Source organism: Kryptolebias marmoratus, linkage group LG17 (genome assembly GCF_001649575.2).
Source record: "Kryptolebias marmoratus isolate JLee-2015 linkage group LG17, ASM164957v2, whole genome shotgun sequence".
NCBI lineage: Eukaryota > Metazoa > Chordata > Actinopteri > Cyprinodontiformes > Rivulidae > Kryptolebias > Kryptolebias marmoratus.
The window spans coordinates 18,098,328-18,117,680 of NC_051446.1; the positions used below are offsets into that span (position 1 = coordinate 18,098,328).

The 19,353-nt window shown below is 40.6% G+C and overlaps 1 protein-coding gene across 1 annotated transcript; it reads right to left on the minus strand.

Annotated features, from left to right (window-relative positions):
* Positions 1-647: 647 nt before the first annotated feature.
* On the minus strand, positions 648-11,104 carry med1 (mediator complex subunit 1). Its single transcript, XM_017438843.3, has 16 exons — positions 10,943-11,104; positions 9,835-9,941; positions 8,907-8,985; positions 8,637-8,691; positions 8,379-8,511; positions 8,162-8,190; positions 7,966-8,037; positions 7,465-7,539; positions 7,120-7,283; positions 6,887-6,998; positions 6,620-6,744; positions 6,394-6,521; positions 5,964-6,165; positions 5,783-5,878; positions 5,181-5,286; positions 648-5,096 (listed from the first exon to the last, which is right to left on the minus strand). The coding sequence occupies exons 1-16, from the start codon at positions 11,061-11,063 to the stop codon at positions 1,292-1,294; spliced, it is 5,409 nt and encodes a 1,802-aa protein (XP_017294332.1). The 5' UTR covers positions 11,064-11,104; the 3' UTR covers positions 648-1,291.
* Between the last annotated feature and the right edge of the window lie 8,249 nt (positions 11,105-19,353).

The window sequence follows — 19,353 nt, forward strand, 5'->3', positions numbered from 1 at the left end:
GAACAGCTTTAAATGAGACTTTCAGATAGTAATAACTGGATGTACTTTTGGAGTTAAAACAATTTAGGATGGCCACCCCAGTTAATTGACTTTAACCAACACAGAAACTGCTATAAATCAGTCAGTTTTACAGATATTGAGTTAAAAGTTGGTGTGGTCATTCACAACACATACTCTGTGCGTGACATCTCATGAAATGATTTGTAATGTTGTTCTTAATGTTTGAACAAAACAGCTACAACTCCATCATTTCTCAACATAAGATGCTAGTTTAAAACTCTGGCATGGAAGGTGATCTCCTTTCCTTCAAAGAATCCGAGCCTTTTAATTTTAATATTAAATTTCCCTCTTTTTGTGTTTTTTTTACCTGGAAAATATCCGTGTGAAGACGAACTGAACACTCAAGGTCTGACTTTCCCCGACTTCTATCCATCCAAACACGTTTATTTGTGTGTTTCCCGCGGCTCGTTGCATCCTAATTTCACAAATCGTCCTCTGTGATAAGTGTGAATAAAGATGTGAAAATCCATTTAACCTTGAAGAATAACCTCCTGGGTTGTGTAACAAATCACCGTGGATATTTCCTGACAGCAGACGGCCTCATACTCTGCTGCCATCTAGTGAGAGACAGTATCTTCACAGACTGATGAAGTTTGCCAGAAATAAACATTTATTTCAAGCTTTCAGATATTTATTTTACAGTTATTTCTTTCCACAATTCTCCTTTTCACGCGCATTATCTGCTTTTATAGCTACACTAATTTACACAAACAGTTCAAATTGTAACAAAATCTAAAAACGCCCAGCTGCATCTAAAATCTTATTCTCACTTCACAATATTTTTTACATCGGATCTTAAGTTGCTTAACTTGACAGCTTACACTGAAATTGTAATATCATACGTAGTCAATGGTAACGTGCTTCACAAGATGTATTGAGCACAAAAATATGTAAAACATTCCCAGACAGTAAAAATGTTTTAAACGTCAAAGAAAAGATAAAACAATTTTCAGAAAACACTTCTGTAGTGAAGCTTGTGAAGTACTATGAGGCAGCTTCATTTGTGTAGCATTCACATCATAAAACTCATCCCAATTAAAATATTACACATTCAAACTCATAAAGTAAAATATGACGTTAAAATACAGCTTCATTGGGTCAATAATCACTCAAAATCACATTTGTGTACTAAGTTCCAATTTGTAGTTTGAGTTAAATAAATAAAATGTGTACGTTAAATGGCAGAGATGATACATGAGGCGACAAAAAATGAAGACTTTTTAAGATCAGATTAAAGGTTGCCAGTGAGGGCTGAGTCCATAAGGTCATCGTCCTCATTTCTCATATAGATTGGACTGGACCGGGATGGACGATCCGAACTGAGCATGGAAAGGGATGACTCCGAGGCTGAGATTGGAGACCGCGACCAACTGTCTGTTTTTATCGAATGTGATGAAGAGCCCATGGACATAGAGGACTTCTTTTTCTCCTTCTCCCTGTCTCTCTCTCTGTCTCTGTCCCTTTCCCGTTCCTTCTCTTTCAGCTTCTTCTTCTCTTTCTTGTGTTTCTTGTGCTTCTCACCCGAGCTGAGTGGGATGGAGCTCATGTAGTCTTGAGGGGGAATGGGCCGCATGGTCTGGTCATTGTCCGAGCTGGGGCTATTCTGGTGGGACTTCTCAGCGACTGAGCTGCTGCCTGATTCGCTCTCGCTGTCGTGATTGAGAGGAGTGTATCCCGGTGAGCGGCTGTGGCTGGGCGACGACCGGTCGTGCTTTGGAGTGGAGCCACTGAACAGGGGAGAAGCTTTGAGGCTCGAAATCTGCGGACGCATCGACTCACCAGATCCTTCTCCAGTTTTCTGCAGAGTCACTTTCGCCTTGATGCTTGGTGAGCCACTATCTGGTTTGCTAATAATAATTTTGGCCAGAGTGGCTCCCCCTACCCCACCCGTTTTTGATTCCATCAACTTTTTATCTCCGCTACCACCTCCCGAAACCATCACCTTAGATTTTGCCTCTTTATCTGACTTTTCCCGCTTATATTCTCCACTTTGGGAGGATGAGGTGTGTTTGGAAGAGCCCATGTTTGAGGGTCCGCTGGGAACATTTCCGGGAACACCAGGAGTTGAGGCCGGACCAGCTCCCCCAACTGGTGGCCCTACCTCACAACCATCCTCTCCAACTCCCCCTCCACCTACACTCTTCAGTTTGTCTATGACTGCTGTGAGAGAAGGTTTTTTGTTCCGACTGGGAGACTTGCCTTTGGCATTGGGGTTATTTGCGTTGTTCTGACCAGGCCCGCCACCACTTCCACCACCTCCACCACTTCCTTCACTTCCACTACCTCCTCCTGTCCCTCCACCTCCGCCCCCACTGTTTCCATACTGTGACTGGGAGCCTCCTGAGAAGCTCATGGAACCTGAAGATGAGCTGGAGGATGAAGAGGAAGATGCGGAACCTGAGGAAGAGCTCCCACCAACTGGCTTTTGGGAGCCAATATTTCCACCAGAGGAAGACTTAGAGCCACCGGAGCTTCCGCCCCCTGAGCCTATTGGAGATTTAGCCTTGGAGGAAGGGGGGGTTCCTGGAACCTGGGATTGCTGCATTTTCATTGGGGAGGACAATTTGTCACCAGAGCTACTGGAACGGGAATGGGAAGGGGAAATGTTAGGCTTAATGTTGGGATTCATAAGTGACCCAGGAGGCTTGCCTCCTTGAGGTTTAATTTTATTACCACTTCCCATTCCACCTCCAGTACCTCCAGGTCCAGACAACCCAAGTTTATTGATTGGAGAAGATCCTGGTTTGCTTACACCCATCCCTTGAGAGGAGCCTTTCAACTGGGGTGGCCCTCCTCCAACTCCTGGCTTGGAGCTGTTGCCTTGTGACATAGAGCCTTCTTTGGATTTAATCTTCCCAGAGGAAGAAGAGTGTGAATGGTGGCTTTTGCTGCTACTGCTCGCTCCACCTGCACCTCCTGTACTACTTGTGGCTGAGCTGCTGGAGGTGTATCCACTATGGGAAGATGTTTTCCCTCCATTGATAGTCCCTCTTTGGATCTGAATAGTGATTTTGGGAATTGGAGGTGTGGCACCGCCGGGAGGAGTTTGTGAGCGTCCTGAACTACCAGGAGACTTGGAGCCTCCACCACTCATGCTTCCTCCAGAGCCCGAACCCCCACTGGGAGGTGTATATGGTCGCCCTCCTGAACTGTGGGAAGGGGACTTACCATCAGGATCAAGCTTTTTGCGTTTGGGGGGCTTATCTTTGGACTTTCCCTCACTGGAGGGGGTCCTGCTCCGTTTTACCTGTTTGCTCTCCGTTGAGCTGCTCCCCATTCCTATTCCAGAACTGCTACCTCCGCTGCCCCCGTTCTCATCCTTTGGGCGCATGAGTCCCTGTTGTTTAACTTTGGGTTCTGCATTTTTAAAATCAGTACATGTGGCACCAAGCCCCATTATGAGAGGGCTCTGGGATCCTCCGCCATGAGTGTCTCCCAAGTCAGGCGCTTGTCCCAGAAGTGGTTTACCACCACCACTGTTGCCTCCATAAACTATCCCCATATCAAAAGGGTCCTTCAGTGAGGCCTCTGGAGTACTTTGTCCATGGGGAGTAGGATTCTGAGGGGTTCCTGATGGAGTATTTTGCTGACTACTTCCCTCAAATCCTTTGACCAGGTCAATGTCCCCATCAGCACTCGGAGAGCTTTCATCGAAGTAGCTTTGGGAGAGGAGGTCGGGGTTGAAGTCAGACGTATCAGGAAAGAAATTAGTGGAAGAAGAGTCACTGTTGGGAGTGGCAGCAGTTGCAGTTGCCTCAGCAATCAGGTCAGCTGCATCTGGAAAGGGATTTTCATTGCTGTTGGAATTAAAAATGTCTGCCGAGTCAAACACAGCACTACCCTGACCAGAGCTGGAGGAGTCACGGATGGGAGTACCAAGTGGGCCACCATCTTCCCCACCACTGCCAATGGGGTGCTGCCCATGGCTCCCACTGCTGCCTTTGCCAGTTTGCTCAGGTAAATCTTGCAAGATTTCTGTGATATCAGGCCCAATGCTGTCAGAGCTAGGGAGGCGGACCATACGAGGTGGTATTGTACCTGGAGGTTGCTGTTGCTGAGATTGGACGTGAGACTGTGGATAAGGCATGCTGGAGCCAGGGGGTGGCGTTCCACACTGGCTGGGAGCTGGAGTAATGCTATGGGGTGTTTCAAGGCCATCACTGGTTAGGTTAACGTCGAAGATAGAGTTCTGAGATGCATCAACGTCCATAGAGAGAAGCTCACGATGGAAATCATCCTCATGAGTGACTGAGTGGTGCTGGGACATGGCCTGTTGTGATTTCATACCCAAACCACCACCTGCACCTGCTCCAGGCAACACTCCACTCTTTTCAGGTCCACGGGGGCGTTTCTTCTTTCCTTTGGCATTACCTCCAGGACAGGAACCACCCATGCCGTCTGTTCGTGGGGAGCCAGATGAGGAATTCTGTCTCTCTAATGGACTAGAGCTGTACAGGGCAGCAAAATCCTGTGCGGGGTTGTCTTTCAGCAAATTCATCAGCATGGGATGATTCTTTGTATTGCTAGCAGGGGAGGATGTTGGTGGAGGAGTTTGATGGGGTTGTGGAGCATTCTGGGAGCTGGGACTAGAACCCACATTTCCAGTTATCTGTAGCAGACTTGTCAGTATGGGATTCTGAGTGACTTTATTGTAATCATCTGTATGGCCTTGACTTTGTTGTTGTTGCTGCAACTGCTGCTGACCAGCCATCACTCCGGGAGGTACGCACTCTACTCCTTGAGCTTGCCTTTCTGCACGGGAAATTCCAAACAGAGTAGAGATTGGACCCGGAAAATTAGGACCCCCAGGTGGACCTCCCCCAGTGGGTGTGTTGCCTCCTGTAATCCCAGTCAGTCCCATGGGGTTAGCTCCATCGCCTGTTGTAATGTTATAGGGAGAGCTACCAGAAGGTGGCGGGTTATTCTTCACCATGGTCTCCACAGTTTGGGCAATCAATGAAAGAGCTGGAGTGTCTGCCTGAATGGTCTCAGCTTTCCTTCGAATGGCCCGCATGGTAACCGGAATGGACATGCATCTACATGGGTGAGAAAACAATTACCACAAAAAACACAGAGTTCACGTGAATACATTTAAAATATATATTTTTAAAAAGTCTCACCTCTGGACAACCTTGGTTATGAATTCATCAGTGCAGATCAAAGCATCTGATGATCCTTTATACAACTTGCAGATCACCTGTCTGGAGTCAATCACTTCCATCACGACTAGAAGAAAGACATCAGATAGAAGAAGGGAGTTGGGATTTTGTAAAAGACTGAAACCTCTATTTAATTTACAACTGAAATTGAAAAGATAATTAATTTATCATACAGCAGTGGAACAGAAACCTATCATTAGGTTGATCATTGATCATTCTTAAACTAATTCTTAACTCTTAAGAATTAAGCAGGTCTTATAAATGACTTTTTTCATAGTAGTTTGCCTCAGCATAGGATGTATTTAAATTGTTAGAATTTTGATTTTAGGTGTTACTACATCCAGCACAGAGAAGTTGGAGTTGTACAGATGTAAAAATGATACACCACTATTAAAACAATAAGCTATTTGTGTAACATTGAATTTGACTAAAAACTTTAATTTTGAGTTTTTGCTCAAAAATAAATTAAACAGGTGACCTTTTACTTCCTAAGTAGAACTTCAACATTTGGATCAAATAGCCATTGTTAAAAAAGGGCAATTTTTAATAAAGGGGATACTCACCACAGACTATTGATTCATTGACTGGATGCTGGAACGAGACGCTGAAACTTGAGTCGGTAAGTGGACAAACTTCGAACTGCAGAAGGCCAGCACTATCTGAAAAACAAAAGAGGACGTTAAACTTGGAAAACGACGCACACAAGGTGGCTGACCGTTCAAACGCAAGAAGTTGGACACGGACCTTCTTTGACAGAGGTTCGTTTGACACAGCTGCCAATCAAGCTGTTATATGCCGCCTGGTGGCGAATGATATCCAACAGAAGTGGCACTTGTGCGGGGTGACGAAAGGGGATCTTGGACACCATTGCTCCTTGTAACGAATGACCATCCTGCACTGGGGCATCTCCATTCAGGAAGTAACAATGATGCTGATCTGGCAAAATCTATATATAAAAAATATACATATATAAAAAAGCAGATATAAAGGGTATAAAGACAAGACAGGCAAGAAGAGTAATTCTGACAAATATTTCTTTAAGTTATAATAAATCTTTAAAGAAAAAAAAAAACATGAATAATTAATATGGATTGTATTATTTAGACCTAAACAAAAATAAGGAAGTGATTTAAAAAAAAATCAATGTGTGAATGTGTTTTGTGTATCAGCTCACAGAATAAAAGTGCATGTTGTGCAACGCTGGCGGCACAGAGCTGCTGTCCTCCAGGAGCTGCAGCTGACTCTGGACAATCAGCTGGTAGAGAAGTGAGAGGCTGGGAGACGTCTCAAACACTGGGATTGCTGGAAAAAAAAGAAGAAAGGATTATGTCTAAGACCCTAAACAAATATGGCATTTTAAGGTAAATTCATGACATCTGCACAAAGTACTTGTAACTCACAAGTAGCACTGCTTATCTTCTGAATAAAGGAGAGTGAAAAAGGCATGGGGCGGTTCATCTTGAGGAAAAAACAAGCAGGCAGGTCCACGCAGTTGGAGTTGGTTACATTGGAAAAGGAAGGTGTGCTGAAATTCAGAAAAATCAATAAATATAATCATATGCATTCCACCTTCCCTGACCGTTATGCTACAATGTTTCACAGAGTGAATCTCTGAAGGTTTCCTACAATTACCAAGTATTTTGACAAAGCAAGGTGTATTCTCTTACCCTTTGTTGTCAACTGGGTGGGACCCAGTGATGAGTGGTGCAATTGGGAGCTTGTACACAGCAGAGGTTCCCTCGATTGTCACAGAGACACTAATGCCCAAAGAACATGGCACTGCAAAAAAACAAAAGTCCACACACAAGTTAATTACTATCAAGAAACAAATTATTTGACTAACAGCTTGGGTGCCGTTCTTCCTAAGGCCACTTGTCACAGAGATTCTTTATAAACTTGCCATTGTTATCTGTCAAGTTGAGCTGTGAGCCCGTTTCCACCTCAAATATGTCATAAGGCGACACGTAGCACTGAAGAGAAACCAGATGGCCGCCGCTCCTGGCTGTCAGCAAGCCCACGTTCCCGTGAAGAATAGTTTCGACTGTGTTAGCATTTGTTGCTAACCTAGAACACGTGGGAACAAAAATTAGCAAAGCAGATAACCATCATTTACAAACTCTAATGGAGGTTTATAAAAACTGGATTACCAGCACATGAAATTACAGCCTCCTGTCATTTGCTAAACATTATTCGACAAGAAACGGTGAAACCAACTCGTAAGAATAAAAAAAATCTGTAAACTTACCTAAACATGTGCATCATCTTGGTGAGATCGAGCTCCAGAGACTGCAGTGCTATATACATCTTTGTTTTCAGTTTACTGAAACACAGGAATTATTTCGCTATAAATAAATGAACTAACCACTAGAAAGAAATATATTTTCTTAACTTTGACATACAACTCTGGCACAAATCTAACAATAGAAAACAGACATTTACCATGTCCTCAAAAACATCACTCTTAACACGATGAGACTTGAAATTGTAAGCAAGCAAAAATTTCTGTGATAATACTTAAGCTTGTGAAGATGTGGGAAAGTTATGGGGTAGGAAAAGAAATATTTTCAACACCCCATCTGTCTATTTGTTTGTTGTTCTTTTATATCTCTTGTGCCATCACTCCACTCAATGATCGACAGACTTCTGACAAAAATATTAATTTTATGTTGTCTAATGGTCAAAGTTAACTTCAAACACATCTGTTAAAAATTACACTATTATCACATATTGATGTTAGCTTACTTACTTGTCACCAGGAAGCCTGTACAAATCAACCAGTCCTTTGAGGTGTTTGGAAAACTCTTCAAAGTTTTTTTCTCTGATGAAAAAAAAAGAAAAAAAGTGGCAACTATTATCCAACCTTACCCACAACAGAAAAAATAACTCTTTTATGAGTGTTTATATTGGAGTGTGAGGGTCATAACTGTGTTCTTTATACTAACCTTAGATGTTGAATCAGCTCAGGACAGCTCTGTAACCAACAAGTCAAGAAAAAAAATAATAACATAAATTTTGATGAGATGTTACATAGATTCAAACAAACCCAAAAACTCAATATATCCCTCTTTTTTGAGAAAGGCATCAGAGCATAAATAATTCATTGTAATAATTACTCGACAAGAGTTTTTTCTTCCAGTATCAAACTTCAAATAAACCCACCGTTGGGTTTTCCCCCTGGTGTGCAACCTTCACATCCACAAGCTGGCCGCTGGTGTCCAGCTGGACCTCCACGTAAAACATGTCTGACGTAATGTAGCACTCTGTCCCCGACGGGCTGAGGTGAGAGCCCAACCTGCACACAAAACAAAAAGAGTCATAAAAAAAGAGAGAAAACTGAAAACATCTCATCCTTTTTTCTTTACTCACTCTTACCTTCTATACAAGAAACAGCTGAAATTGAGAACGTCTCATACTTACATGTTTTGCCGAGCTATGGACTCGAGACGATCTGTCATGGAGGAGAGAGAGGAGACTAAAACGGAAAGAGATCAGAAAGCTTACAATATGACTGCATCATGAAATCTATTATTTAATAACATCAAAGCAAAATATAAGTCAACTAAAACTAATATGCAAATCCGACCTTCATTTTTTTTTTTTTTTACTAAACTGCTTCACTGACCTGTTAACGAGTTAATTTCAGACTAAAAAGAAGACAGCATCTATAGCAGAGACCAACAGCCTCACCTTTTAGTGCTCTCTGCAGGGTCTCCAAGCAGTTGAGCAAAAGCTGGTGACCTGCCGCATTCATCACACCGCGTTTCTCCTGGGACACGATGTGACGAGAGGGCGAGAAATACGACAAATCAAAAAAAAAAAGTGCTGCATCAACAATATCTGATGTTAAAATTTGGTTATTTACAGGCATAGTCAGCATAACTGGCCCCACATTAAATGTAACGACTGCAAGTGTATGTAGCAGAAATAACTGTGTAGATAATGTACATAAAGGCTATAAATATGCACTGAGTATGTTATGTTAGACTTATATGTTAAGGAATAGCACCACTGTAGAATTATGATATTTTTAATGCTATCTAGGAATGCTTGTTAAAATCACCAATAAAACTGGTTGTAAAACTTAGACAAATTCCGAACACTTGGCTATGAAAATGTGAAATTAGTGCCTTTGCTGTAGCACAGTCATGCCACTAGGAGGCGCTTCTACCCGTCTAATAACATATCACAGGGGTAAACAGTTGCAGAGTGAAGTATCAGACTTTGTAATTAAGCTCTTGATTAAAATCAGCTTAAGTAATTTTAGACAGTGCATGTGTGTAAATGATTAGGGTCTAAATGATAAAATACCTGGAGTAAAATAAGGAAGGAACAAAAAAATATATGTGGTTAAAACTAAAATCAAGCACAGGTATAGCCTTTTCTTGCTTTTGTTGTTAAATGTTGTTCACAAAAAGAATTAAGACATAAACAAACTGTAGGTTTAACCAAGAGATACTGCATGTGGTTTGTAGTAGAGTTAAAACAAGATGTGACAGCAAGTTCAAGTCGCACGCACCTGAATTTAGACATTAGGGAAGATTTTACAGTTATGTCATATTTCAAGTGACGCTTTGTAAATTTACAGATTATTTATAGAAGGCTGTATTCGTCTTACCATGGCCTGACGCACGACCTTGCAGGTCTCCTGCCACGGCCGTGAAGCATTGTGTTTGGCATGAAGCTTCTCCAACAGAGCAGCCATGCGAGTCTGCTTCTCCGCTTCTAAAAATACATTAAAAATAGATGCAATTTACTTTAATTAATAGTTATAAAACACTGAGGTTCACTCATATATATTTCCCACTGGTCTGATTTTAAATTAATTCAACTGCTTTCATACACTAATAAATTAGAGATGCTTTAGCTTGTGAAGTTAAAAACTAAATATAATTTTGACATCAACTTATTTCAAAGGCTACATCTTACATGCTGCTGAATTACATAAGAATAACTAGCTTACACAATCAAATGTAAGAAGTGAACAGAAACACTTATATTTAATACAATACTTCAGAATATAGAGGATAAAAATGCTCATATGCTAATAATCCCCTCCATAAATTTGTAACAATGAAAACCAACCAAAACAGCTTCATGAAGTTATGTGAACAGCTACGTTTCATTTAATTGTCTCTCTCCCGTGTGTGCTACACGATAGTGGATCTGAGGGTTTTCAGTAATTATTTTATTATTTCAGAATTACACACCTTTACACCACACAGACACAAGAAAAACAAAACAGAAGTAAATAAAAAAGCAACACTTGTCAAATAGAGCTAAAACAATGAATCCGGAACTACCTACTTGTCTCGTAATAGAACTAGGCTGGTTTTTATTGTTTTAAACCACAAAAACTATTTTTTTGCTAAGAACATTTATTTATGTTCAACGTTAGTTGGTTGGTGATTGTGCAAAGTTTATATTAGCCAGACGCTTGTTAGCCATTAGCTAACCCAGCTATAATATTGCATCAAAATACAAGTCCAATGAAACATACTGTTGTTTCACGACTTACTGTGTGTATATTTTGCTCTAAAAGGTATAAATGCTACAAAACTTTTAAACATATTAAGAAAGCACACCGACAGTGTTGCAGAGATGACAAGAGTAGATGTTGATAATGTTATCTTCAGTTAGCCTCGGTCGCCTTTCCAGCATTTCGGATCTCATCAGAATAACAAAAAACGAGGTAAAACAAACAAAAACTAAACAGCGGCTCGTACCTGTTACATCTTCGGATTTTACCCGATCTCCGAGAGTTTGATTTCCTCCTTGCTGAACCGAAATAGAAAGTTCCCTGGCAGGACTGCCAGTTTGAAGAGACACACCAGGCCCCGTCGCCATTGTTAGCTCCCCGCTTCGACTTTCCCCGCGTACCCAACTCGGCTTCCGTACTGCGACTGTGCGAAAGTTTTAGACCACTCCTTCATTTTTTTTTTTTTTTTTTTTTTTCTTCTTCTTTCTGGTTGTTGTTAATTATCTGCCCTTCTAAAAGGTCTTTGGCTGCTTTTTCGATAATTTTATTTCAGTTCTTGTACCATGATAAGAGTAGCCAAAATAAAAATAAATAAATAAATATATTCAACTGAAGAAATTTGAAGAAATTGTGTCTTTATGACATGGTGCCTAAACACTTCATTTAAAAATTGTTCTTTTGTAGATTTTCTGTTGTGTTTCTGCACAACACTGGTTCATCTCTTGGGTATTGGAGCCTTTTTGTGCCTGAATGACTCAGAAGTGATTTAACAAAATAAAAACTTTTACCTGAGTCTTTAAAAAATACATCAAAAGATTACTATACTATACTACACTGGGTCCTTGAAAGCAAAACATCTAGAAATACAGGACTCAAGACTTTTGTACATAACTGTATATTTCAGGTTTATAGTGGTTTGTATCATATATTCAGATGCTCCCTATAAAATACTGATTTGACTATATAGGTTGTTTATTCTTAATAATAATAATAATAAGTAAAACAAAGTCAGTATTTTATTTAGTCAAAGTAAACCCCTTCTTTAATATTAAAGACAATGGCTTGACGAACACTCCAGATGGCGTACTTCTGCCAGTAAATGATTCATGTTTTGCCAAGAGCAACTCACCACCAAAGAAAGGTTAAAATGATCCTGTTTATTGAATTTCAAAATTGCACAAGTTGATGATGTTTGTCTTTATTTGTATTTATATATCTCCCATTTACAAGTTGCCACAGGAAATACAAAATCTTTATTAAAAGGTGTGAACCGCATAAGCAGTCATGCCTTACACACACAAGCACGTACTGCATACCCACACCTGAGCTTTTTGTACAGCTGAGCCTGTGGCAATGAGTGCTCTCCAGGGAGGATTTTCCCACCAACCATTATGACCTGCCAATGAGACAGGGCAGGGACAATGTGTGCATGAATATATGTGCATTTGTGTATATGCAAAGCTATACTTATGAACACGAGGATAAAACAGCAACAACACACACATGAGATAACGTTAGACAGCAGTGGAGATGGAGACGGACCAGATTGGCATCATGTGAGACAGTAGACAGACCAACAGACAGAAACGAAGAAAAGAGGGGAGGTGCCGCTGTGTAATTGATGTGCCCACCAGGAGCTTTAGCTGGCTGCCTGGCATGGAGGAGGATTTGGGCACTGCTGCCAAGACAGCAGTGGGAGAAAGGAAAAGGAGGCACGAGCCTTCGGGAGCTCAGGAGCGGGCTGAAACCATGCCCATCAATCAGAGGCTAGTTCACCTTGCCATGCCAAGTGGGACCCCCCTCTGCGCCGAGGGATGGCACTGCACTGGGAGTGAAGTTGGCACTGGAGCTAAATCTTCCCTAATCTTCATGGTGGGTGTATTAGTGCCATGTCTGAATGGCAGCTGAGTGGGCTGAGCTTGACTCAAGACAGAAAAGAGAAAGTTCAGCCCCTGTACTGAGAAATGTTTGACACAATGTTGTTAATAGGAAGAAAAATGTTCCAGTTTATTCACTTACAGACTGATTGAATCTATCTATCTATCTATCTATCTATCTATCTATCTATCTATCTATCTATCTATCTATCTATCTATCTATCTATCTATCTATCTATCTATCTATCTATCTATCTATCTATCTATCTATCTATCTATCTATCTATCTATCTATCTATCTATCTATCTATCTATCTAAATGTCTGTTCTGTCTGTTTTGTCATGCATTGCAGTAGCCTACAGTTTAAGGCAATAGCACTTTTTAAACATTTTTTTTTCCATCTCTGAGGTTTTAAATAGTCCCCAAACCATTTTGATGCAAAACAACTAACAAAAACATTCACTCAAAGTCATAAAGAACAAATTTCAGTAACAAAAAAAGAAAGAAAGAAAGAAAAAAAAGATGGAGTCTAACAACAGATGGTTCAGCCCCCATGTAGCCCGGATCCCAACATCATTGTGTCAGTGTGACATCAAATGAAGAGACAGAGGCAAATTAAATGCACTCTTCTTTTAAAGCTTTGCAAAAGTGTGCCTATACTAAAAGTAAGAATGTTATAAATATAAATAGTGGTCATATGCATGCTGATATTATATAGCTTTGTTTGCGTTTATTTATTTTGATGAAAACATTTGAAAAACATTTGAATTTGAAACTATTTGCATTATTTTTACCAGCATTTCTCTTTACCTTTAGAAGTTGGAAGTGTATTTATACCTTCATAGCTGTATATGGACATGTTCATGCATGGATGCTCTTGCTTTCAAACACTACAAAAACTGTGTATGCATGTGCACAATTTGCATAGATACGCACACATATACTGTATATATTTATGTATGCAGAAGACACACCTAACTGATAAATTTTTCCAACATATTTTCTATTGTTGTTGCAGAATTTGACTAACATCCCTTTAAACACTTGTGTTTGATTTCCCCTGCATGTTCTCAGTTTCAGCACAGGGGATGAAGATGTGTGAACATCTTGGCAACCTCACCGAGTGCCTTTGAAGTCGATTACCCTCCTTTTTTTTTTTCGCAGCCTCTCTTGGTGGACCCACATCTTACCTGCTGTGAATAAATATAAACCACATTTGATGCATACACAAGCCTTCTTGACAATCTGTGGCCACCAGACAAATTAGGCAGAGTGCAATCAACAGATTTTCTATATGGTTTGGTGATTGGTTGTGAAGCATTCCTATTAGGGGTGCTCTTGTAGAAACATTGCCAGACAAAAGAAATCAACTGAGCCTTTTTGCTTTTCACCTATCGCACAAGTTTGAAGATCAGTGAGCGTGAAGGCTGGAAACAGTCCAGAAAAACAGTGAGGCATTACCGGGACACCGTTTCTGCTTTTTTGGCACCGATTGCCTCGAAGTGCTGGGGCAGCTGGNGGGAAGAGCAGGAGACAAGGAGAGGGAAAGAAAAAGGAGGGGGGTTTAGCCCTATAGGACCATTTGTGATGAGGCTCATTTGCACAACGGCACTTAATTGGCTACAACAATTAATTAATGTGTTGGAAAGTTGGCAAAAAAAGTTCATTTAAGAGGGTTTTAATAAGTAATTAGGGAGAAGTAACCAGTGAGGTGGAAGCAGCTACAAAAAAAGATGCTGAAAACTTTGAAAGTATAAACTCCTGCTAGGACTTTTTTTTTGTGGGGGGGAGGAAATAATGTGCCATAACTAAAAAAGAAAAATAATGTGATAGTTTGCTATTATGGGTATTTATTGCACATCCCATTGTGAGCACTGATGACACTCAAAATGCATTATTTTTGCCCCACACTTTTACAACTGAAAAAACACATTGTCTCCCCCTCTCCTTCACTCTCCCTCCCACTGTCTGCCTCACTTCTCTCCCTCTCTTCCACTCCGTGTATGAAATATCGCATGACTAATGAGTGGAGCAGGTTGAAATCCTGGGGAAGATGTCCTTGGAAGACGAATGCATTTTCAGCAGAATAATTAACTTAATTAACAAATTCACATGCATATTCATCAGCCTATTAATGTCTCCTCTGCGCGGCTTGATGAGCAGTGGGGTAATAACCATCTCATTTGCATAGCCCGTTCACACGGGCTCTCCATTTTAAAGACAAAATATGGGAAAGAAGGAGGAAGGCAGAGATTTGCAAAAAGGAGACAACAAATAGAAAACAAGGGATAGGCTCAGCGGGGTAACATGCAGGGGTGAGGAAGTGACACGCGCTGGTTGGAAACAGACTAACAGACTATCTGACGGATGGGTGACATGAGGAGAGATGGCAAACATGAGCCCCAACAGATTGTCTCACTCTTCCCCTTTCTTTTTCTCATCCCTCCAGTCAACCTTGCAAACCATCTTCCCCCCCTCCTGCTGTTCCACCATTACCATTTCCTTCCATTCACGCCATAATAGTCCTCAAAGCTAAATTAGGGCCTTTTTTGGTGGGTTTTATTGACCCTCTTGAAGTCTTCGAGCCGAATACAGTAAAAATAAGTGTTTGTCTTGGTAAATTTGTCTTCTCTCCTTCAGTGATGATCATGTGATCCTATCAGCATGGCCTCTCCATGTTTGCCTCCCTCTCTGTCTGTCTCTTTCTGCGCTCTCTCAGGGGGAATCTTCTTGGCATTGCTCCACTCCTTTCTTCTCCACTGCCAGGCTGCTGCTGCTGCTGTCTCTACTTTGTTACCACTGTCTGCACACAACCTGGTGCTCCTAGCAACGCCACCTCTCTCTCACACACACACACACTCCACATGGCAGTCCGAATGTGTGTTTGCAGCAAACACACATGTACACCTCATGTTTGTCCAAGGTTTATCATCGCTCTTATGTTTGTGTCTCTCCTCTGTCGTAAATCCTTGAATCCACAGCACGAGGGCTGAGTGTTTATTCTACCACTTTCAAAGAAAACCAAAAGAAAAATGTCAATTTCACTAATCCTGTGTGCTGCTGTGATTTAGATTGGCTGTCTGGTCCAGTTTGGAAGAGCTGAGCCTCAGGTAAATATTTTTGTTTGAAGCATGGAGTTTTATTCCTCTGTATTCACATTATGAGTTCCCAAACACAAAATGTTTCAGCCCCTTTACAATAAATGTTATACACAGGTTTGCAGTGATTTGCCAGTTTTATTGTAGACCTTGATAAATTAACAACAATTACACATTTATTTATCTTAAATGGAAACAAAAAGTAAGTTGATGAAGAGTTTGCATCTTATCACCTTGACTTCTCATTTACGCACCTGTTGGCAAAGTTCTCTTCTAATTTTACCATCTTTCCTTCATTATCAGGCTTAAAAAATACATTAATTCATCACATTTCTTAAAGTGCACTGTTATAGCTGCACGTTAGTATTAAGAACTTTTTTCAGGCGCATAATATGTCAGAACTGTTGAAGATATCTTTGAGATTAAGTATTGCAACGTTTTGCTGCATTAGGCGTGTGAACCAGTTCTGCTGTGGTCGTTGGAAAAACTTATAGTTAACAACATGACAAGTGAGGTTTTTCTGTCTTGAATTATTTTCTTCATCTTCAGAACAACTGCAAAACAAATTTAAAGGCAAATAACTTGTGCTAAGTCACAATAATTATTACCTGCCACTGAAAGGTGAAGGCAGTAATGATGATGTTATTGGCTGTGTCCATTTGTGTTTTTCTTTTACCAAAATATTTCATTAACTGCTGGACAAATTTTAATGAAACTTATAGAAAGTATTCGTTAGATGTATGGATTTACAGCTGATTCAATCAGATTTGAGATGGCTGCCACAGCCAAGCTTAAAAAAAAATCCAAAAATAGGTGTAACTCAATTTTACAGCTATTAGCCATAGAAATTTGATGCGGTAGTAGCTGAGACTGATTCCCAACAAATATTCTGAGCTTTAACAGATTATCCACAATCGTTGGAAATTTTGTCAGCAACTATTTGCAGTCAACTCTGTCTGTTAGCAAAATATCTGATGAACCATTGGACAGATTTCAAAAAATAACAAATAAAATGAGAAAATAATCGCTGGATGTATTTCTGGTGGTGGGAGGCTTGGCTTAAATTTGAAATGAAATTGGTCAAAACGTCATGTCTTACTGCATCAGTTAACGACGCATTAAAAAAGTGAAGTGGATGTGTTTGAGACAGATCTTTCAGAATGGTTTGTTTTATGCCCACCCACATTATATTTTTTCAGCCAGACTTCTTGGACGGGTGCATAAGACTCTAGGCTAATAGTTTGACATCGATAACTACATGAACCCAGTGGTCATTCCTCTTTTAGGGTACAGACTGACAGTTTGCAGACTGGATATGTGTTTTTCTTTAACATATCTATATTTCAGTGGCATTAAAGTTGCCTTTTTCTTTTATTTTGTAAATTGTGCAGTAAGTTTCAATTAGCGCCCAGGATTTAGGAGCCTCCCATTTTCATTTTGTAACTAGTGAACTATGTGTCAGATACCGTTAGTCTTTTTGTTTTGTTTAGTTTTTTTTTGGCAAAGTTTTTTTTGACATATCTCTTTTACTTTGTTACACTTTCTTAGTCCACCTTATGCCGATTTGCTGCACAAGCTGTTGCAGAGCGAGAGGAAAACTAGGAAAGGCGATTGAGACACAGAACATTAGCTGGTGTCAGGAGAAAATTAAAGGCCAGATCGCTTTCTTAATCAGAGCACAAGCACTGCGTTAAGAAGGAATTAGGTCGACAGCTGCTGTTTAGCTGCTTACCTTGCCCTCGCTCTCCCTTCCTCATATATGCACACGTGTTCTTCGCGTAATCTTATTGCCATTCTCCATTTTTGTTTCACTCCTTCTTGCTTTTGATTTGAACTTTTTTCCCCTTTCGTACCCGTCCCCTTGATTATAAGCTGTACTTTGTCTAATATATTTTGTCTCCATAATTGCCTTTTTTTTACAGCAAGAATCAATTTATTTTCTAAATATGTATAAGAGAGAGGAAGATGGATAAAGTTGGTTTTTGATTCTGTTCCAGGAGACTTACTGGAGTCCCTGCGGCTGATAGATGAGCTGTCACTGCTGAGCTTATCCTTATCCACCTGAGATAAATGATCAAAAATCAGTGGCTCTCATGGTATCGATCCATCTTTGTTTGTTTAGACCCATTCTGACATTTGCACATATCCTCCCACAGAAGGGGCTTCTCAAATATGAGTTTTTCAGAATTAAGATCATTATTAGTTGCCAGCAGACAGTGACTCAATCTCTGAGTTTTTGGGAAACTAAAATCATATGAAGACATGCAGGGTAAAAAAACAGACATATATGGAATTTGGATTAACAAGTTTAAAATAAAAAACCTACAACACAAGCTGACAGTGCTGTCTGCAGAATGCTTGCAGACTGGCCAACATCAGCTTCTTGCCAAATCCGTGAAACAATCTAAATTTCACGCTTGTTTTACAATTTTCACTGATTGTATTCCAACCAAAACTGCTTGAAGTCCCTAAAAAATGATGACATACTTTATAGTGATAATGTAATTCCCCGTGTGTGTGTTAGCACTTGCCTGTCTGTTAGCAAAATAGCTCCAAAACCGCTGCTCGTATTTTAATAAAACTCCCAAAAAGCATTACTTTCGGAGTCAACCTGATTCAAGATGGCCGTTATAGCTAACTGACCTCAGCAAACAGCAGAGACTGAGCTAAAATTTGGTGTGATAGTAGCTGAGATTCATTCCAACGCATACTTTGAAAACCATGCGAGAGCTGTGTTTAAAACGTTGACATGCAAGGTGACAGGCGATATGCATTACTTCAAAGAATGCCGGTTCCATTTATAATAATTTGGTGAGCAGAATGTACATTTTAATTTGCTGCTTTAATCAGAGGACTCAGCCAGAGTGACCCTGAACTCGACTGCTAAGGTGTTCAGAGGTGAAACTGGAGCTTTTTCAGTGTAAAGGGCACTGAGGAAGGTGTCAATATATCAGAGGATTTAGATATGTTAATGAAAAGGGAGGGAATGGGATATTAGAGATCATTTGTCAGGAGAAAAATAGAGGTGGAATCAAATGCAAAATACAGCCAGGTGAAGGTAAAAAAAAAAAAGAGCTGAGAAGCGGTCAAATAAAAGGCCTTCATTTCGGTTACATAAGAATACCTCAAACTGCCCTTGTGAAGTCAGCGAGATACATCCAGTCCATACTAAGCAACCTCTTTTTGACACCAACACACTTCGGGGTGAAGCTGTGCCCTCTCTAAGGGGAAAGGTTTAAAAAACATTTAATTAGGCTTTTGGCATGGGCTTCACTTTTAGCCTGGAGGTGTTGGAGGAGATTTTACAGACTTCATCCCCATTAAAGCCTTGCAGATTAAACATTCATGAGAGCAATCAGCAGTCCTTATGTGTTCTCTCTCCTGCTGTACAACTTCATCTGCAGTTTGGGGTGTCGTGCCGCATTTGCGCCGCTTTATGTTGCTAAATAATTGCATGTGGCGCCTTCAAATGTTCATATAGTTCTTTCCCACAGTGATACAGCAGGAAAAAAGCCGAGATAACATTAAAGATTTTCATTTTAATTTGTCCATCTTAAAGTTTGGGAGGTGCTCAACGCCGGGGAGATGTTTGCATGTTGCAGAGCAGAGGAAGGTGTGGAAGGTTCGGGGAAGAAGGGTGGGATGGGGGGATGGGGATGGTGTTATGGGGGGGGGCAACAGA